General features: G+C 40.1%; 1 protein-coding gene across 1 annotated transcript in view; it reads left to right on the forward strand.

The window, feature by feature from the left end:
• cdkal1 (CDK5 regulatory subunit associated protein 1-like 1) overlaps window positions 1-22,893 on the forward strand; it is a 258,575-nt gene that overhangs the window by 1,450 nt on the left and 234,232 nt on the right. Inside the window, exon 3 of the mRNA XM_014410796.3 lies at window positions 1,649-1,761. Within this exon, the coding sequence (XP_014266282.2) occupies window positions 1,649-1,761 (113 nt within the window). The remainder of the gene's footprint in view (window positions 1-1,648; window positions 1,762-22,893) is intronic.

A 22,893-nucleotide genomic window follows, 5' to 3' on the forward strand; every position in this document is an offset into this window, starting at 1 on the left:
GATGGTTTTTAATAATTGTCCACCCATCTCTTAACATCAGTGCACTGAAATGTTTGAGCCCACTTCCATGTGGAGATTATAGTTGTGGAATTCAAGCCTAAAACACATTCAACATACATCCTCTTTATGATTTAACCACCGGCATTTTGTAGAGGGTGTAGCAGCCATGGCAGTTTTTCTTGAAACAACAACTTTAATCGCCACATTTGGACATTTTCTCAAAATGACCAATAATGTTTTTTCTTCATGTGGCCCTAATGCTTTTTCGTACCTGCTCATTTGGGGTTTTTTAGAAAAATGTCATGTTGCCAGCTTTGCACAGATCCACAAATGTAGGCTGAAACATAGATTATGTTTTGTAGTATAGTGGTGACAATCTGTTCTCTTTATTTAGAGAAAGAAAGAAAAAAGAAAGAAATGTAGGTATGCAGTGGAAGTACAGATGTCCCAGTTTCACACTGGGACTTGAACGCATCTCATGTTTGTTGATCTGTGAAATTAGTCTCAAAACTCCACTTGAGATGAGTGTATCAGGTTATTTGTGCACACACATTTAAGGTTTTGTGAGCACGTTTAGTTTTAGACATCTTGGTTTAAGCTTGTCGAATCCGAGGCAAATTCCTCTCATGTTAGAGCTATGAAACTTGGAATAATGATCCAAACACTTTAGTAACAAGGAAAATGACTGTATTTCACAAAGTGTTTTGCAACTTAAATCAAGACACTGCTCTATTAATCACAACTCAGCTGCATGCGTTGCTGACACTTTTTAGAGTTCTGTAAAAGTTACAGTGCTAAGCAAACGATTTGGACGCTATTTCTAAATTCCTCCAAGCATCTCGTTCAACAAAACCAAAAGTTTTCCATTTCCAGCATTTTTACCAGTGTTCTCTTGATTGTTCTATCAATTGTACCCTGTGTGAGAGGTTTCTGGTCACCAGTGTATAATCTGGAAGCTCACAATTTTGGGGATTTCTGAAGGTGTTTACTTAGTTTTCCAAGTGAGTGATGTTTTTAATTGAATTTCCTGAAGTGTTTGAAAGAGTGTTTGTTTCTTCAACTACATTTCTAGTTGTTGTTATAACTGAATTGTTTCTTCCACTACTTAAAAAAATAAAATAAACCCCATAATTTCATCTAACTGCAAACTGTTTTCTTCTGATTAGTTGTATGTTAATATTTAATATATTTATATTTCAGTAATCGGATAGATTAGAAAAATCCCATAGTCATGTTGAGCATGTTTACATTCTACATGGCTATGCTGGGGAAAACTAAATTACAGTCGCTGTACATGCTGCTGTTCCACGTTCATGTTGTCTTAATTTTTGCATTTCTTATCTAACAGAGGAAATGACACCAATAGCACACATCAGCTATACCAAAAACCTTAGAAGCTTCCAAGCCACAAATGCCCTACACAAGATCCCACTGAATCGGAAAGCCACCTTATCAGGGTGGTTTGATATTTACTCTTGACATTTAGTTTGACAGCAGCTGGTGTAAAAGCACCTTTGTACTTCCTCCAACACACATGGGTAATAAAGCAAATTTACAATAGACAGCCTTTTGTCAGCTGGTTTGGTTTAGACATCGATTTTTGCACATCAGGATAATTTACAATGGACGTATTGTGTATTTTTTTTAGTTTGATCCCTGGTACCCAAAAGATCTGGATGAAAACATGGGGCTGCAGTCATAACAACTCAGATGGGGAGTACATGGCTGGGCAGCTGGCTGCCAGCGGATACAAGATGACTGGTAAGAAATGATGTAATTGTACTATGTTGTATTAATTCTGTTGATTTGAAGTCAACAGTACCAACAGGAAGCTGCCTATACCATAACGTGACAATAGAAATATTGGATGTATTTTATATTTAGACAAAAGATAAATGGATGAACAGCTACAGTGGTAAATATGGAATTATTCTGGGTGCCAGTTTAGCTCACTGCTTGAGCAGGGGCAGCGCTCCGGGTCGGCTCCAACCCATGGGCCTTTGACGATTGTCTTCCCCCACACTCTCTGCTTTCCTGTTTATTCTCCACTGTGCAGCTAGTAAAAGCAAAAAAGGCCACCACAAATCTTTAAAACATTTAAATATCATTATTATTGTTAAATGTCTATAGGATTAATGTCAATATTATTATTAAACACAAGAGGGCGGTCTTGCTCTATAAGTACACTGAACCTTAAATGTTATTCTGGTTGGTGAGTTTTATTTTTCATTGAATTGAACTTGTTAAAAACACCTATGGATGAACTGTGCAGTGTAAGCATTTTAATTCACGTCTGCAGTCTGCCAGTCTTTAGGAACCAGATGGATTTTGTTATTTCTCATCGCCATGATTACAGCAGTCATTTACATGCTTTAAGCTGACTTAAAATAGATGAGAGCGTACATGGTTCAGATTACAGCTCGTTAGAGAAAACTGATATAGTGAATGCTGCCTTTCATTCTTCGGTTTTGCGTGAAGACGCTGGCCATGTTCGGTACTAGATTACGGGACGTCTTTCAGGAGGGTTTCGTTGCGAGTGTGCGCAGGTGTGATAGACCGACACAGGTGAAAACGATAACGCAGAGAGTGATATGACACTGAGTTTTGCATTGTAGTCGGTTAAATATGATACTCTGGTGAATGTTTGTGACCTCATGTTTGTCACAAGGAAAATTGATTGTGCCTGGCTTTGTGTGATTAGTTATGTGTTCAGTGTGAGTATTTGTGTTGTTGTGTGTGTGTGTGTGTGTGTGTGTGTGTGTGTGTGTGTGTGTGTGTGTGTTTCAATAGACACGCGCCAAGACGGATGAAGAAGACGGAGTAAACCCCTTAGGCATTTTTCTTTCTCTCCGTGGGGTCTCCACAGCCATAGAGCAAAATTAATCACACACTTCAAAAATGCAGATCTACCCACTCATTCAAAGTGACACACAAGACACAGTAAGCCCATGACCACAGGCCAATAGTTTTTCTCCTCATCTGCTAGGCCAGACCCTTGATTTCTCTCTTCTCAGTGCGTTGCTCCTTGCTGACGTAACGCGTCTCTGTTCAGTTTGTCGTCTGTCACCTGCCCCTCCACTTCGTAACAGATCCTGTCACACATCTACTGAAGCTTTAGACTTTCTGTGCTAATTTAATTTGGGATTTTTTTTTAAATTTAGTGGAATGGCTGCAGTCGGAAGAGAGTGTAGAGAAAACTTGTTTGTATTCAGACAGTTGTTTTCTATTCCCACTTTGACCTTTGTAAGGGTAGCATCCTCCTGCCTCTCAATCTGATTACAGCACATGTTGCTTCTCTGGTTGTCTTAAAGTCCTCAGCAGATATACATGCAAGAGGGTGTAATGTAATACACTCTTTGGTAATAAGGTTAAATATTGCTGTTATGGGTATTAGATTATTGTAATCTCTGGGTGAAGACTCTCTCTGTCTCCTCCTCATGTTAAAAGCACGGCTGCACAGCGACCGGGCAGGAAAAGTAGGAAAGGAAAGGAAACCCTTAATAATCTTACGCAGCAGAAAGCTCAAATCATTCAGAGCATGTGCCTGTGAGGCAGACTTTAAACACTAAAAGAGAAAATTGGATATAAATACACATGAGGGTCAGAAGAAAGTTAATTGAATGTCTGTCTTCTATTGTTTGCATATATTTTGCATGGTTGAATACGTTTAGAAAGGATGCACTCCTGTTTGATGTTGTCGTATACATTTGTCTCCCTGGTGTGTGCCCCGGTGGTATGTTTACTCTGCTGAAACGAAGGTTCATTTTCTTTCTGTCTGACGCCATACTTTGATGTGAAGCTGCTATTTCACAATTTTTTTTTTTTTTACTTTTTCTTTGCCAGAACAGTTTTCTGACTCCAGGGTCTTTATGGAGATGTGCATGTGAGCATGATCCCCAAATGGTGCTCAATAGGTGTGCTTAGTTTTTCACGTGATTTACAAAAGTTGTGCTGTTATCTATGGAAGCCTGTTTCCGCCACTAAAAAAAGTATCCGCTGTTTCTGTCGAAATGTGTGGACACACATGAGTGTGCAGGCACAATATTTCGAGAAAATAACTCGAAATTTTAATTGTTTTCTCGAAATTTCAAACTAAAAGCTAACTCAAAATTTCGAATTAGCTCTGCCAATCAGTAATCTATGTGACTGACATCATTTTCTTATTACCTGGAAGGATATGGCGCAGAGGAATGCGCTCTTAAAACCGGATCGCAACAAATTGGCGCTTTTGAGAGCATGTTTGCTGATAGTAACGCCATGTGATTCAGCTAATAACACAAGGATTTAATCATTTGTGAAGCCACGGTGAAAATACTCAGCAATTTGTGCATTCATGACTGGCTGTGACACTGGTAGCTTAGCTGTAGCATTTGTAGCTCAGGGCTTCAGCTTCCGGGTAACAAGGAAATGACGTCATTCACGTAGATTACTGATTGGCAGCGCTAACTCGAGTTACTTTTCTCAAAATTCCGAGTTAATAAGTCGAAATTTCAAGAAAATAACTTGAAATTTCGAGTTATGAATACTTTTGTTTTTAATTGTTTATTTATTTTTTTAGTGGTGGAAACGGGCTTCCATACACTAAACACATTATTTCTTTAAAATAAATAGCGGAGCAGTTGGCAGGAAATGACGCGTCTCAAACATTAGTGAATCAGTCTGTGCGCTTGATTTCTTTGTTCCTTCTCCTATATTTAGCACCTTGAGAAAGGAACTCCCAGAAATGCATATGCAACATGATCAGCCGCAAAAAGTCTCAGTTCCCACCTCTTACAGTCTCCTCACTGTAAATACAGACAGTATTTTTTTTTTTTTTTAAATGGCAAAACCAAGTTTGTGCTGGTGCAGCATGTTAGTAAATCTTCCCTTATAACTTCCTGCAGCCCTAAACATGCGATTTTATTTGCCACACATAAATTTACCTGCTGAGGGCGCGTGCGTTTAGAGATTCCTGGCAGCTGAAAAAAATACATCTTATAACTCTGCGACAGAATAATGCAGATATTTCCACAATGTAAAGGCCATCTCTCTGCTGTCATTCAAGCTGACCTTAACAGAAACGTGGCCACAGCCATAGACTAGATGCACTCCAGTAGTCAGAGGGAGATAGAAACGATGTGAACGTGTGTGAGATTGTAAAAAACTATTTCTTTATGCAAGTCACATCAAACAGAGCTCGGAATAGGGAACAGTAATAGGTTCCCTATAATAGGAAAAATGCTGATGGCCATCATTACACGTATGCAAGCTTTGTTAGTTGCATGTCTCACATATAACAGGTTAGAAAAGGTGAGAAATTCTTCCATTCACAGCGAGAAAAAGGTGTTGTTTTACCCTGTGCTGTAGCCCAAAATATACCTTTATCTTACATTCATAAAGCCTCAGAGTACGACCGCTGCTTTTCTTCATACGCCTTTTTTTCCACTCTGTTCTCTCTCAACAAAGTATGTTAAAGGTCAGAGTCTTACTGCTAATGCTAAAGGCTTAGTTTGGTTTCTGTCCTCCACAGCTCTGCTTTTTATCCGTGTCTTGTTTGCGTTCCTGTATCTTTTCTCTTTCCCTGCCGTCCTCGTCCCTCCGTCCCTGTCGGAGTTAAAATCTGCAGTCAGTCGTTGCGTTTCAGTGTGAGATTGTTAGAAAGAAATGGACGGTCATGGACAGAATCAGGTGAGATTACACTTGGTAGAGGTGACGATTGTGCTGAATGGTATTGTATGGAATGATGCGCAGTCTTCTACAAAGGCATGAAATTGTCAGGAGTGTATCAAAGGTGGAATTGTGTAGTATGACTAACATAGAAAAAGGCTCGTGAATAGCATGGCGCTGTTGGCCAGATGGAAGATGAGGACAGGTTGAACATTATCATTTGTGAGTTCGAACGTTCCATATAAAATCACAAATTCCCGCCTACCTCTGTAATTTGTACGCCTATGTGTGTTCAAATCCACCACGTCGCTCTGCAGTTTAATGAAAGCGTATGGACAAAGGAGCCTCGGCGCCTCTGAAAATATGACATCACCTTCTCTCCCTCTCTCTCTTATCCTTCCTTCCTGTTTTCTCTCCATCACATCCCCGTGCCCCCCCTTGTCGCTCCTTCCTACCCTTCTCTAACTTTCTTTCTTAAACTATGACATCACTTTTATAGTAGATAGTAGCAGTTCTTGTGTTGGCCTATAGGTGGCAGCCTTTCCCCGTGTAGCAGCCCTTTGTTGTAAGAATGAACCACTACAATATCAGGGTGAGGTCATCCTTCCAACATCCTCTCTTCCCATTCATGGTTTTAAAATGTGTAACTTTCAAAGCTTCAAAGCAACCCCTGATTATATGCAAGCTGTACATGAAGCCAGCTCTCTATCAGTTGTATTATAAACATATAAACATGGAGGCTGCTCTGTTACGGCTTAATGCAGATTGTTGTAGTTGTGCTTAGTTGAGAAAAATCGCTCCTCATCTGTAGCTGGAGATGCTCTTAGCTTGTACATGCAGTGCTTTAAAGGTGTAACTCTCAGGAACGTCTTTTATTTAAGCAGTTACTACATTCATATTTGAGATTAGCATATTACTTGGTTGCCACCTGTGGCGATAAATCCTATGCCATGGCGTTTATTTGTTTGGTCACGCTCATATTCTAGTAGTATAAATGCACACACACATAAAATAAATAGTGCTGATTAAATAACAATGGCTCGCTTTGCTCCTTTTAAAAAGTTGTGTGCATCAATGAAAGACACTGTTGTTTACCTGTGCTTTCATTGTCTTCCACTTGTTTTAGTGCTGGTACTGGTTTATTGTGGCTCGTTCTCATTTGCTGTTCCCGCGCACAACCAAAGGGGGCACTCTTCACCCACGCTAGCACACCGACACCAACGAACTGCATTTGAGCAGAAGAGCAATGTGCCAAATAGTGACTTCATAGGAAGGCATCTATGGTCACACATGAGTGTGCAGACACACACAAACACACCCTTCATGGAAAGTCACACCAGGATATTTTGATTGTTTTTGGCTGGTCTCCTCCCCTCCCAATATCTTTTCTGCCATCCAGCCGGGCACACAGCACTTCAGTTAGGATTTTACATACCGGTTAGGCAAAATTACTCCCGGGTACACAATGTCAGCCAAATGAGGCGTTTTCAGTTCCTGGTTTGGACGCAGACGTTAGAGGATATGGGTTTCAGAGAGAGAGAGGGTGTGGGCTGCTTTGATAAAATGATACGAGGACTTAATTGATCAGCAGGTATTACGGGTGCTGCCGTGAATAGAAAATGCTGTGAGTGTCACAGAGTGTGGTTTTTTTTCCCTTTATTAAGCCTTGTTTCAGAGCAGGTAATCGTCAAAAAATATGAAATATATATATCGGTTAATTAAGATTGAAGCATTATGCATACTGCTTTTAGTAATAAAAGTATTTTTTCCAACTGAGCTAAAGCACTTAAAAGTGTTTAGTCAATAGTAGCTGAAAAAAATAATAGTTTAAATGTAGATCTAGTATTTTTACTGCTCTTTAATATTTGCTTAGCCTTAGAAAAATTGTTGTAGTATTTGGATGTTTTGGCTGAAACCCCTGAAACAATGTTCTGATGGCGCTCACACTGCATTTGTGTTTCTAGCTCTTCTGTTGCTCTGTGATTGTATTACATCACCGTAGAGTATTCTCACTCTGAGTCTGTGTTCCTCGCATACGTGCCGTCTCATTCATAAAACGGAGCGTGTGAGGACCTTCTGACTGGCTGCCTACGCGCTACGCAACATTACACGCCGTAAAATTATAGCCAATGAAAACTTACAATGTTGCCTGACTCCACCTCTCACATAAACACACACATTGGCGCTCGCAGCCCGCCCGCTCGTACGCACATTTACTCTTCTCACACACAGTTGCAGCCGTGGTGGGAATTGGTGTTGTGCAGAGAAAGTATCTGAGAGACAGTTGCGTTTTCGACAGTCATCATTCTGTAAGATTAGACTTATCGCCTGGTGTCTGTACGCCTGAGAAAAACTCACTGTATGCTCACCGTCTTTCCACTGTGGCGTAGCTGCGCGGCTCGCTTCACTGATTTAGAGAGGGGAGAAGGAGACTGGGAAAGAATGAAGGAGAAGGCAATGTAAGGAAAGATGAGAGGAGGAGTCCGCGGGGAAGGAAAGATGGTGGTGGGATGCGGGGCACAGCAGACGTAGATGGCACTTCAAGACAGAATTAGTCTAAGCGACGGTTTGGAAGTGCGAAGGCGAGCAGGGAGGGCAAGTACGATGCCAGGGAAATGAGCTAGAATCTGGCAGATCTGCAGAAATGGGGAGTAGAGAGATGTAGAGTGTAGTGGTTTGTATGACCAGGAATGACAGGTGAGATGTAAGGGGAGAGGAAAAAAGAGAAGCTGCAGAAAGAAAATAGGAAATTGTGTCTGGCAGCTGTAGATGCAGTGCGAAGGAAAAGATTCCTGCTGGATAATAAATGAAATGCTCTTAAAAGTTAGCAGAATTATTCATTGTCTGAATCATGTAAAAATATAAAATAACTACACCGTGTGTGCTTGAATTGAAAAAGCACTTTGCACTAATCTGCTAAATTTAGAAATTGTCCTCATTTCATTTTTGTGTAATGCAATTTGATGTAAACAAGGAAAAACTATTAAAACGGTAAAGCAACACCTATCTCTCGTTTCTTAGGTATTTACTAAGGCGCACACAGTCTGCAGAGCTGTGATTTTTGTCTGAAGTTGCGATAGAAAGACCCATCAGTCCAGGCAGTCGGGTGTAACCGTTTAGAGATCAGAAGATTAGAGTGATCCCAGCATTGTGCGTGTGCCCGTGCGTGCATGCACATGTGTGTTTTGTTGATCCTACAAGGTGACCCATGTGTAGACGGCACCCAGTAAGTAACCATTTAGAAGCCATAGGATTAAAGACCTTAAAATTCCCATGAGGGAATTATGGATAGAGGAGAAAGAAGGAAAGCGGCATAGGCAGAGGGAAAAGGGGGAGATCGGTGATTACTCTAAGGAATGGAATATTGATAGCATTGTAAACTCGTCTGAGCAGAACAATCATTGCGGCAAGAAATTGTCACGGGGTTTGGAAAACACAGTGTCCGTCTTGGAGATTTTTATTCTCAAAAAAGTTAAATATTAAAAGTAATCTGCATGTGCTGTGGAAATGGGCAAAATAAATGCCTACATAGTAAAGAAACTGCAGGAGGGCAACAAATATGTTCCTTCCAGGAACTCATTCCCGAGAATCAGATCTCCTTCACTGCTGGAAAACCTTTCTCATGTGTATGATTTTAAGGAGCATGGAGAGCAATCAGATTTGACTAAAAAGAGACCTCTCCTCGCTTCGCCGAGGGGGGAAAAACAGAACAAATTTATTTCCGAAAGGGCAGTGATATTTCATCCTTGTTGCCTTAAACCTCAAAGGTAGGAGAGGAAGAAGAATTGAAGCAAAAAGAAAAGCTGCTCCAGTTCCCCATCTGCACAGTCATTTGTGTCCCTGCACTTTCATTTCTTGATGAAGGGAACGAGAGAAGCTGGAAGGAAGTTTCTTTTGCTACTTCCCCGTGGAGGAAGGAAGTGTATTACCTATTCCCTTTAGAATCCAACCAGCCAAGTAAACCCCATGTTATACCAGGAATACCGCCTGCCTTCCACAGGGATTGTGAATACCCTGAAGGGGTATAATGTGAATATCATGGAGGGGATGTAATGGGATAAGGCAGGAGCTGGAGGAAAGGCGTAGGGGTGGAGGGGCAGAAAGGAAAGGAGACTAGCAAAATGACAAGTAAAGGAGGTTGTCTGGAAAAGGGATGAGAGGTGAGGCTAGATTTTGCTCAACATCCATAGTATTGAGCCTTAAATCAAAGCTGGGAGATGTTGGTTTCTGGCATTGAAGGTGGCCTAGGCTTAAAAGAAAAAAAAAATCTATTGGCCTACGACTGACAGTTCCGCTCTGTGGCCAACACACCCACACTGTGTGGGAAATTGCAGGAGTACAGCCTTCACTCCCCTTGAACGCAATCCATCGGGTGCCATTTAACAAGGCATTTAACCCCTAATGTCTCGACTGGAGCTGCTCGATGGGAAACGTGGCACGCCTGTGGATATGTTGGGCAGCTCCCAGTTAGGTGTATGCACCCACCCTCTATTGCCCAAGTCTTGCCAATTCATGTGTAATAATATGACACACAAATACAGCGTGTGTGTGTTCTTGGGCAGTGTGTGTGAAATTTTGTTTATAAAACTGCTTCCTGTTAATATATTATAGTAAGATTATAGTGAGTCTATAGTTCTTGGCTCAGTATAATAGTTCGTTCTTCATCTTTATAAATTTTTTAACACTAAGCAAAATTTTTTCCTTTTTCTAGAAGACTAAAAAATCTTCTTTAGGCTACATTCAATATAAATAAAATAGATGAAAGTGTTTGTATTTCTTGTGGAGTATTTTAAGTTTAACAGTTACATTACAGTGGAATGACCTATGTGTACAAAGCATACGACAGGAAAAGAGATCAAACTACGTTTTTATTTTTTGCCCCAGAATTAATACTGTGTCATATTCATGGCGTAAGGACAAGTAAAACTAAACGAGTATGGGATTTGTAACTAATGTGAGGATGGCTATACTGCAACCTGCAGATTTGGTGGTTGATGGTGTTCTGTAAAAAGAATAGGGTTGCCGTGTCGCACATTTTGCTGTAAATGTACAGTACGGGAGACCATTATGCATATGTATCCTCCACAGTTACAGAGAAGCTGGGCATTAAACCAGTAATGGGCTATTTCAGCTTTGTTTGATGGTTCAGATCCATGTGATACTAAGGCTACGTTCACACTGCAGGTCTTAATGCTCAATTCCGATTTTTTTTGATCAAATCCGATTTTTTTTTTTGTCTGCTTGTTCACACTACAAATAAAATGCGACAACAAACGCGCTCTAGTGTGAACGCTCAAAGCGGCCCGCATGCACAAAAGAAGACGTCACACACAACGCGCTCTGTTTAGACCCAGTATTGTTTGACTGATGGCCCTTAATATAAAGACTTCGGACTTTACGTTTCCCAATTTTTGCTTTAAGTTATTGTGTTAAAATAACCTAATTATTATCCTTATTGCTGTTTTAGAGAGGAGCGGTGCTTCAAAGGATGGTTGCAGATTCCTGTCAGAATCTGCAGATTATACAGTACAAATAAAATGTTCACGTTGTCTTCCCAACAGTTTCACTGACATCTACACTGGAAGGCCAGGAAGTGTTCGTGATGTCTTCTCTGGCGCTGATAATTAGCGTCTGTCTTGTGACAGTGACGTAAAAGACGGATTTAATGCGACATGACCGTTCTAACAGCAGTCGCTTTCTAAAACATCGGATATGTATCAGATTCAGTACCACATACGAAAGTGACCCAGATCGGATTTGAAAATATCGGGTTTGTGCCGTTCACACTGTCATAGCATGAGCGGATATGGGTCGCATAGGGTCAAAAAAATCGGATTTGATGCGCTTTCGCCTGCAGTGTGAACGTAGCCTAAGAGTCATTTTAAGCAGGGTTTTAAAAGGACAACAGTCTCCATCCAGATGAGTATCTGAGCAGTTTTCTTTCTATAGTATACTGGGTATCGGTGTATGTGTGTGCTGCTGCCCATTGCTTGTCCAGGTTTAACCTTTTTTTTTTTTTTTTTTTTTTACTGTATTGTGGTTTTTAGTGAGCTGTACATATGTATTATTGCTGTTACTATGTTTTAGTGATGAATTTTATTGACAAATATTATAACATTAGTGTAGGATGTTGTTGTTCTTCCCTTATTCCAGCGGTCCCCAACCCGCAGGCCACGGACCGGTCATTTGTACCGGGCTGCAGGAGTTGAGGCTCGGTTTGATATTTTTGGTTTTCAGGGTTTTTATCGTTATGTTTTTTTATCGTTAGCTCGGTTTCCCTGGGTCTTTTCCTGTGTATTATGAGTAAATCTCCTTTTTTTGGTACCGGTACTGGCTTTATTTTGTTGTATTTATCCGCGACACCTTAAAGGCCGGTCTGTGAAAATATTGTCGGACATAAACCGGTCCGTGGTTGGGGACCGCTGCCTTATTCCTCATTGCCCTCATTCTGTGCTAAGCTCCTCTACAAGGACTCATGAAGTTATGATTTTGAGTCAAACTAGAGCTGCTTGATGTTTAAATTTCATGTTTCATCTTTAAAAGTACCGTGTCGAGTACCAAATCGAATTTCTGTGTTCTGCTGGGAAACCGGTGAGTGGGCGCTGTGATTTATTTATTTCTATCAAGTTTGACGAGATCTCCAAATGCAGCCCCAAACCATGACAGAGCCTCCAGCGTGTTTTACTGATGGCTGCAGACTCTCACTGTTGTACCTGTCCTGGCCTCAGGTCTTGTGTCTGGTTTGTTTTTTGTTTTTATTTAAGGACATGACTTCCAATGACTGTCACTATTTTGTTTCACATTACTCTCTCTCATGGCTGCTATTTCCGTTCTGACTTTCTGAACCTACATTTGCTACATAGTTCAGCTAAATCGTCACACTAAACTGAAGTTTTAATTTAATGATCATTGTACCTTTTGCTGCTTTTATTCATGATTTTCTTTAAGTAACAGTAACAGGTTGACCTTTGGTGACATGTCCCCCACCCACCTATACTGAGCAAATGGTACAGAGCTGTCGTGTTGTATTAGGTCTGGTGGCAGAGAGGTCAGCACTGTAGCATTGATAAACATCTGGCTAAGTAGCATTCATGTGACGTTAAGTTAATCTAACATTAGTTGATGCTTTCATGTTCCTAAAACACTGTAATAATGAAGTTGCTGACGTGTTCAAGTGTTCAAAAGTACTGAATTTCCTACATTTAATGTAACTTCAGTTACATACAGTATGCTGTATTTAAAAAGCTGCTTGCTTGTAAAAGGGACAAACCAGGAGCCCTCAAGAAAATAAGAAAATAGAAAAAAAACAACAACCTTTCTTTAAATTGAAGCAGTGCAGTGTGTCTTACTTAATCAAGGAGGCTGTTATTCTAGCCTCTTCAGTGTAGCGCTCTGGCTCCAGTGCTGGTGAAATTTGCCAAACTAAACTTAAGACTGTGACTGGCTTAACCTCGTGTCATGATAACAGACGGTATCATTATCAAAAGAAGTCTGTAGTTATTGACCCGGGTCGGTGTGAACGCTGGTTTTCGCACATGTTCCTAATTAGCGCTTAGACGAGCAGCTGCAGCTTCGTCAGTGAATAGCAGGGAGCTAGCACAATCAAGCTCATTTCAATTGTTGGGTAAGGGTAAATAAAAAAGCAAAGTCTCGCAGGTTGTCGCCAGCTTTTGAAAAGTGTGTGAATTTTACTCGAACTGTGAAATTCACACAGATTTGCTACCTGCATCTGTAATAGAAAATTCACCAACAGAAACGTTCATGATGAAAGGGACATCAGATGATTACATATGATGGCGGTTCGGCATCTATGCTATTGTTGAAACGCAAACATACACAGAGTAAATTTAAAAATGATGTTTTTCTAGACTTTTGAGAAAATCTTTGCAGATAAAAAGCCAGTTTGTATACAGAGAAATGTTATTCGTTCAGCTGCTTTTATTCACTGTTGAAACACGTTGCATAAAAAGTACTCTTGTTGGGGTAACTTGCTAGGAACAAGCTAGAACTGTTTATAGAGACATAGAGCTCACCGCTGTGTTAGAATTGGCCGTGATGATTGTAATGTTGCAGTATCGGTAATCCGCTCTTTAAGTGATGACGTATGAACCCTGCTTCCGGGTCCAATTTACTACCCCCCAGCCCTCCACAAAAAACCCACAAAAAAACCCCCCAAACAAAACAAAACAGTCAGTGATCACTGTCGGTCTCTCCCGGTTTTTATTACCACTATAGGGCTGAGCGATATGACCAAAATCTCATATCCCGATATAAGAGTTCTATCGTCCGATAATGATATAAATCACAGAAATGTAACATTTTCTGTAAATTCTGTGAATCTCGGGCAGCTCGACTTGCGTGAAGTGTTTCCAGCTGCGCGTCATGTAGCTGGAGTCGAGTGTTTTAACTGATGCATGAAACGATGCATTTTTGGGGAAAAGCCTGTTCTAACGTTTGAGTCTAAGGTTTATTTTTTAGCACCTGGCGGCTCTTTTTTAATTCTCATCTGTAAATAATCTGCTCGTTCATGCGATTCAGTTTATTTTGAAAAGTCTCAACAGGATCTTGAGCTTTATTGTGAAAGGTTTATGTGGAACATAAACAAACGGACACGCGATGGTGTTACCGTCGTTGTTGCTAACCACAACGCATAAAAACAGGCGCTTGTCCGTCTGTAGTGTGGTTATATTAAATATAAGAGAAAGAGAGAACTTCAAGAAATGAATATAGCCACTACAGTGACCATCAAAACGATGAAAAAATATTGGCGTAAACAGTTTATTTTGCGACACCACGAAACAAACGATAGCGTAAAAAAATTTGATTACCAGTGACTGCAATAACACGGAGCTAACAATGTGTTAATTGGGTTCACCAAAGTCCAAACTGAGCTTTATTCACATAATTTGGCAGCACAAATTGTCCCAATTTCAAAATGTCATTGTTTCAAAATGTCAGCGTTTGGTGCAGCGTAGTCACACAGCTTCCTGCTCTTGGAGGACAAACAGTGCAACTTTGTGTCGCGCTTTCTGGCAGTAGAGCTAAAAGGACTAAAGACAGATGATCTGTGTTCTTTGACATTTGACAACTTATTGTAGCTTTCTTTGTTTCGGAATAATTAGCTTGTCTAATACGTTACAAGCTTAAAGAGGAGGGGGACAAATTAGAAGTGAGAAAGACTAAAAAGTCTCTTTGGTTTCCTTGTCATCTTGACTCAACAAGGAAAACAAATGCAATTTCCTTCATAAGGAGGAAATGCTTAAAAGACATTTGTAATTAATGTGGCGTGCCAAGCCGTTGGTGTGGGTGGATAAAGAGTGTGGGTGACATATGGATACAAAGCAAAGAAATCATTTTAGGCATTCAAGGACATGTAGTAAATGACTTTTCAAAGGCCCCCTTTGAGGTTATTCTTTCTCCTTCTCTTCACTTTGGCCCTTTTGTGTTGTTTTGGAAGATAGCCCCCCACTTTCTGTCTGAGTGTCCAATGTTCAGCCATCAGCTGCCATTACTCACTGACCACCTGCTGAAATGGAAAGCAGGGGTGACCTGCGCTGTTGTGTGTGGATGTTTGTATGAGGCCACCTGCTGAAATGAAAGGACTGGCTACCTGTGAGTGAAAAGGGGGAAAAATGTGACCATGAGAGTTTGTGTGTTGTATGAATTTATTAGCTGTGTGAGGGCTAGTCGCCCCTTTGAATAAATGCACTAGATAATAAGCATGTTACAGAAGTCTGTGGTCCCTGCAAGTATTTCAGTGCTACACGCTTATGTCCTTTCTGTAATGAATCCTGCATGCGTCTCTGATCTCGTCTTCATCCATATAAATGAGTCAGCTCTGTGCTAGATTTCCTGATTTCCATGTGAGAGAACAGATAATGGATAAAGTGGATTAAAAAGCAGCAGATGATTTGAGCAGCGAGTTTAATTTGAATCATCATCCGACAAAGTAACCCTGATCGCCGAGCAGAAAAAGCAACTTGACAGGGAGGCTTGGCGGGACCGTGCTTGACCAGATAAAATAAAAAACAGTGAATGAATATAAGCAACTGTGTGTGGTTATCCACAGGGTTTGAGTCAAATGGCTCATCTGCTATCGATTGTGCAGAGCAGGGTGATAACAGAGCTTGAATTTTCAGCTCAACTTCATTGTGCTCTCTTTGAAAGCTTGCTATCCTCTCCTTCTGTGGTTATTTTAGCAATATGGATCTGTACTGGGAAAGTTAGCAGAGTAAATACAAGTAATGTTTAGCCAGGCAAGAGATCGATAGCTGTGTATTGATTAAGCATCAAGTGTGGCCACAAGCAATTTCCTGGTCGTGTGTGTGAAGGCGAGTGATTGTTTTTTTTGTTTTTGTGTGTTTATAGAACTTTTTATAAGTTCTAGCTTGGACTGAATAATGACACAATGCATTAGTGTAACTTTTAGGGTTCTTCTTATATATATTATTAAACTCACGACTTTAAAAAAAGCACTGCCTCTATTCATTTTTTTCAAAAATAGACAATACATATATTTTATATCTATCTAGTCTGCTAAAATCTGGAGATTTATTTTGAAATTTTTACTAGGAGTGGTTATTTTAATTTTGTTTTTTTTCTATATTCTGGTGTATAGATGTGTTTTTCTTTGCTTTTGCCCTCATTTACTTTCCACACTCGATTTCTGGATCAAACAGGCACATGGATGCATGCACATCGAAAAGTGTGTGAAGTTTATTGATAATCCAATGCTTTCCACATGGCGGACAGATGGTTCTTCCAATCTTTCAGACAGACACTGCCTTCTGAGATCTGATCTGATCTTATGATTGCTGTGTGTGTGTGTGTGTGTGTGTGTGTGTGTGTGTGTGTGTTTATCCGTGTGTATTTCTGCGGTTGAACTCAATAAGTCTATCCTCTGAAGGTCCCAGCTGTTATGTGTGTGTATGTGGGTTTTTCAGCTGCTTGTGTGTTCTTTCAGCATTTTTTTTAAAATATGTATAACTTATCTATCATTGGTAGTTAAGTGGTTGAACAGGAATATTATGATGTGGCTGTATTTCACTGTTTTCAGTGGGAAAGAAAAAAATAGCTGTGTTTTACATTAGGGCTGTTCGATATAACGATATATATCGGATGACGATATAAAAACGTCTATCGTTTCATTTTACGCTATCGTTTGTTTCGTGGTGTCGCAAAATAAACTGTTTACAGCAATATTTTTTCATCGTTCTGATGGTCCCTGTAGTGGCTATATTAATTTCTTAAAGTTCTCTCTTTCTCTTATATGTAATATAACCACACTACAGACAGACAAGCGCTTGTTTTTATGCGTTGTGGTTAGCAACAACGACGGTAACAGCGTCGCGTGTCCGCTTGTTTAACACATAAACCTTTCACAATAAAGCTCAAGATCCTGTTGAGACTTTTCAAAATAAACTGAATCACGTGAACGAGCAGATTATTTACAGATGAGAATTAAAAAAGAGCCGCCAGGTGCTAAAAAATAAACCTTAGACTCAAACGTTAGAACAGGCTTTTCCCCGCAGCACGCCGTGTAATAAATACTCACAAAGAAAACGGTGGCCTTTACAACTTATGTCTAAAACTGCATAGTTTCATGCATCAGTTAAAACACTCGACTCTAGGTCCATGACGCCCAGCTGGAAACACTTCACACAAGTCGAGCTGCCCGAGATTGACAGAATTTATAGAAAATGTTACATTTTTGTGATTTATATCGTTATCGGACGATAGATGTCTTAATATCGGGATATGAGATTTTGGTCATATCGCACAGCCCTATTTTACATGATGCCAAAAAAATCTAAACACTGGAAAAACTTTGACATGAAGATCACAGCCTTTTCTGTGTGCATGTGTCTTCCTCTGTCCATCTACACAAGAAGAAAGGAACCTTGTAGATGTGCACCCACTGGCCACATGATTAATTACACCTTTTACCTTGAGAACTCCATTCGTGTTTCATAGATGGAAAACATTCCTCCGAGATTTTGGTCCACGTTGACATGAAAGCATCACAGAGTTGCTGCAGGTTTGTCAGTTGCACACCCATGATGCAAATCTCCTGTTGCGCGACATCTCAAAGGTGTTTTATTCAGCTCAGATTGGAGGTCGGTTCAGAGAAACTTTATTAATCCCAGAGGGAAATTGAATTGTCATAGCAGCATAGATACAACATATAATGAAGCATGCTTGCATAAAGAAGTGTAGAAATAAACGCCCTGGAAATAAACTTGCATGCATTTTCACACAGAGAGCTGCAGGTCACTGAAAATTTTAACCTTGTGAAGCTTTTGTGTGAAAATCCCAGCAAATCAGCAGTTTCTGAAATACTCCACGCCACATTCACAGTCACTTAAATCACCCTTTTCCCCATTCTGATGCTCAGTTTAGTTGCTGCCATTTGATTGGCTGATTAGATATTTGAATTAAAGAGCAGTTGAAAAGTAGTCAGTGAGTGCAAACATTGAATAATATACTTTGTTTAAAAGAGAGAGAGGGCAGAGTTCATATAAAAAGCATAAAAAAATCTACATTTGCACGAACTTTAACAAGTCAGCGTCTTTTGGTAACATTATTTTTCTGTCACCTTTCCAGAGGTGACCATACAGTAAAAAAAATCACTCTTATCTTGTAGCTTTATTTAGAAACTGATTGACTTTGAAGGAGAAAGTGTTGAATTATCATCAACAGTAGCTCTAAACATCAATAACGGCTGCATGCGGCACAGGAACTGAGCAGTAACAGAAAACAACAAGACTCCTGCTGTGCCGTTGCTACCTGAGTGACAGAATGACTGCTGGCAAACGGGGATAAATAAGAGATAATTATGCACGAGAAGTTTGTCACGTTGCTGAACGTTCAGGTGTGGAGCTTCTTCAGCAGCGAGTGAGTTAGTGCAGCAGGTATGCTCCGGCCAAGTTATCAGTCACTTTAAGTGCAGGAAACAACATCGCCCAGCTTTGTTGCTCCACACTTTGAGTCTCACGGCATTAAGTGCAACGATACGTTGGTGTGTGACTGCTCGCCTCGGCGCAGTGTAAAATTCTAGCAGCACGATTGTCTCAGCTTGATTTAGCTTCTCTGACCTGATATCTGATTAAAGCCACTCGGATGTGTGTAGGAGCTGGATTAGCATATAAAAAGACGGTGACAGGACATCAGATAATTCTGATGCCATCTGTTTTCAGTGGAATCTGTTAGGAGATGGAATGTGTGTTTTTCTGTGCATGCGCCGCCCCTGCTTCCCTTCTCTCTCTCATCGTCCACGCTGCTGTTTTAGGCTCGGTGTTTGTTTTTATCCAGCAGCTTTTTCTACCTTTTGGTTAATTTTTTTTACTTTTTGTATTTGCAAGAGGAGAGAAACTGTTTTCTATGGACAGACACATCAATTATTTATAATGAGAAACACTTTAATTGTTCCATTTTTGTCATGATTTATTAATTAGGGGAGGCTTCATCTTTACTCCACCTATAATATATTCAGGCACAAATGAATGGAGGCGCACATTTATGTGTGCACGCACACACATACAGGTCTCATAGGCAGCTTTTTACTATCAAAATACTTTCAATTGTTCTATAGGGTTATCCATTTAGATGTGCATAAGTGTTAATAAAACAGGTTTTTAATAACTTCAAATAAAAAGCTAATTCTGAAAGGATGAGAGTGAGAAAAGGGAGATTTTTAAATGAGGCTCAGCAGTTTAGAAGGGGTGTGGTATATGATGCTGATAGGAAACTGGAAGCAATGAAAAGCAGAAGAAAAATGGACAATGTGAGGTTAATGGAAAAAGTGAGAGAGAGTGCCTTTTTGCCGTTTCCCCGTGCGCACAGTGACTACTTGGAGAATAAAGGTGGTCAATTTAAATTGCTTTGTATGTGCCAAGTCACTGATCTTTTTTGTGTTGCATCTTAAATTATGGTCAATTTAGAGAGTTAATCAATAGCTGCAGTTCAATTCATGCTCTTCAGTCAGAATAATCCTTGTATTTATTTTCCTTTCTTTCTGTTGATATATTTTTGGCATAATTTTCTCCATTAATCCAGTCATGAGAACCCCCTTTTTTATTACATCCATATATCTCTTCCTCTGTCTTTAAATCCTAGCAATTATTGCAGTCAGGGTTTTTGAGTCACTGTAGATTTTTGGTGTTGAGATAAAAAGAAGATGATGAAAACGCGGAGCTCAAAAATGGACCACCCTGCTTAGTGTCTGTGTATGGAAATGTGCTGTGAACCAGAGTAGCAATTTGTATTGGCGTGTGTTTCTTTCTCTCTCTTTTTTTTTTCTTTTTTTTTAACGTCTACATGCCGTTAGCAGAACAGCCTGTCTAATCACCAGTCTACCTGCCAGCCTCCACGTTCCCTTTAATGCTCAGCACGAAGCACATCAGCAACCAGCCTGCCTCTGTGTACTGGAGGGTGGAATCTGTGATTAAGAGCTTTGTGGTATTCATTTTGAATGTGGTACCATTGCAGGTAGGGAGATCAGGTGATGTGTTCAGGGCAAGTCTGGGTTTCAATTAACAGCATTATAGTGATTATGGTGGAACTGCGAGTATATAGCAATGGTGTGTATGTGTGTGTGTGCCGGTGGTGCATGTAATTTGTGGAGACACCGCCAATTGAACAAGGTGGTCCACTAAGCTTATCATGTGTTGTACTTGCCCAGTTTTCCTCCTCTTTATGCACAAACAGGATCAGCAAAGTGTGTGTGTGTGCGTGCGTGTGTGTGCGCCATATCTTTAGGTCTGTCTCCTGTGACTTTTACATACAAGCTGCTGACTACTACTCCCTGAACCCCTTTGTGTCAAAGTAGTCTCTTCTGTTCAGCTCATCATCCTTTTGGACCCTTCTCCCTTTACGTTTACTTGGCTCTTTCCTACTTTGTATATTTTACTCTTATTTCTTTCTGCCTTTGCCTCCACGCTGCTCCTCTAATCAGCTAACAACGCTGTCTGAGATTTAGTATTGAAATTACATACCATACTTCTCAATTTTTCTTGTCTCCTTGTCTTACCCCCTCATTTTCCTCTCAAACGGGCTTGTAATTTTTCCTCTTGTCTTCCTTTACACTTTTTTTTTAATCATATCTGTGCTTTTTTTTCTTTTTTATGATAGTTGGAGAGTGAATATAAGAGTGCAAGTATCAGGGGACGGTATCATCATAAGGGCATGTTATATGCTTCTGCTTTCTAAGCCATCAGGACACCCCCCATGCTTTCTATATCAGGGGAGAAAAAGGCGCTCTCTGCATCTGGGCTATTTGCATACAATTTGCATATTAACCCCAACTGGCTGCTTTTAGAATGCCAAGAGGCTAAATTCAGTATTTATTACCACGGCCCATAACTAGTTTTCACTTTTCTGGGTGTCATTTGCATCTGATTTGCATGTCCCTTAGCTTAGATTTGGGAATAAGGAGCCAGATGACCTAAATTGTTTCAATTTCACCCAGAAGTAAAAAAAAAAGAAAACACAGAGGAAGCTCTAATTATTGCTATTAATCAAATTAGGTCACTTTACATGTGAAACATAAATATGTGAAGTAGTTATTAGCTCCAAACGCTAACAAGCAATCTGAGTATAAACAGTATTAAGGCTAACCTGAATAAAATTTGAGTCTAAGCATTATGCCAGCTTTTAAGTCACACACATATTTTTTTTTCTATGCAGTGCCTAATGTTTTTCTCGTCTTCCTATAGATGTTTGATGTTGTAGTAGCAGTTGGCTTCTTGCTAAAGTCTCTGATCCTTGTGGCTGGCTGCTGCTGCTGGCTGCTGCTGGCTGCTGTTGGCTAGCTGTACAGCCACTAGCCAGCAGAGGAATGGAGGGTGTTAATTCCACGTCTACTCCAAGTTTTCTTTTTCACTCATCGTCAGTGATGGTTGCTCTTCATATGGAGAGTTAAAGATCATGCAATGTTCCTCTGTTGGGAGTCCTTCTCAGGAGTTATTTTGAGTTTCAAAATAGCGAATCAGCCGTATATTTTTGGGCTGATTCAATCAATTTTTAAATATATAGGCTCAAAAAGACTAAAACAACACATGATCTAACATATTTTAAGAGATGTAAGTATTTGATACAGTATCCTTTCATTTTGCTAACAGTCGTACAAAAAGCCTTCAAATCAAACCTTCTTTTTATTTTTAAAAATAATGTTTATAACCCATTTCTGCCAGTAATGTGGCCGAAAAAACAAACAACACAAATACACAGACATTTATTTTTAATGCTGCCATCCCGCCTTATGTTTTCCCACTGTGGAGAGAGCCACTTTGCTCTTGTGCACTTATATTATTCAGCTGCTTTTCCAGTAGGTCTCCGTTCCCACTGACAAACTTCTAACTCACCATTCTTCGCCTACAGCTGGAGTAGCCATGCTTGTTCGTGTCTAAGCAGCGCATGAACCTGGATGTTGGTAGATCAGGATCTAAATGGTGGAATTAGAGTCCTTTCAGCTGCCATTCCTTTACAGTGTGTATCTAAACTGTGGACAGAATAAGACAGGTCATTGTGTGTAATTGTGAAAGATGGTTATCTATTCTCTAGGCTACTAAAAAACAAACAAACTAAAAGAACTGCTTTGGTATTCTCCTTTTGTTGACCACAGCCCCTTTTAGCTACTGCCTCTACCTTTGTTTCGCCTCACACTCCATCTGCTACAGTACACATTCATTGCAGGCTTTTTTCCCCCAGAGGACAGGTGAGCTTTTATATACAGGTGGTTCCTACTTTTTAAGCTTTCTATCCCAAGTCTTTGTCTCTGTACCAGGTGACATATGGCATAAAAGAAAACAGACACACACAGAGGAAATTTCTGGATCCTTGGTCGCCCTCTAACACATTCTTTTGTGTGCAGAGCAAACAGACGTGTGTTCTTTCCATGCGCTATTTCTTTTCTTTTTCTTTTTTTTTATCGCACAATTGTGCATATACACAAACACACCCAGTTTCACACAAAGGTACACGCACACCATTGAATATTAACTGCCATCTCCTAGGGCAAACAGCAAATATAATCACATTTGTAATGGCAGGGAAATGGCGTGTCAATATTTGTCTAGTCTGTTATTGTTGTGAAATGGGGAAAAGACTGTGGTTACCATGGTGTGCATGACAGTTGGCTTTGAGGTACAGAAAGTCACTCTTTCTCTCGCTTTTTTTTTTCATGAGCTCCGATCATAATTGTATATGCTTTCTAGTTAAATTCTTTGTGATCTGTTGAAAACCAGCACA

The sequence above is a fragment of the Maylandia zebra genome, linkage group LG11, assembly GCF_041146795.1.
Source record: "Maylandia zebra isolate NMK-2024a linkage group LG11, Mzebra_GT3a, whole genome shotgun sequence".
Taxonomy (NCBI): domain Eukaryota; kingdom Metazoa; phylum Chordata; class Actinopteri; order Cichliformes; family Cichlidae; genus Maylandia; species Maylandia zebra.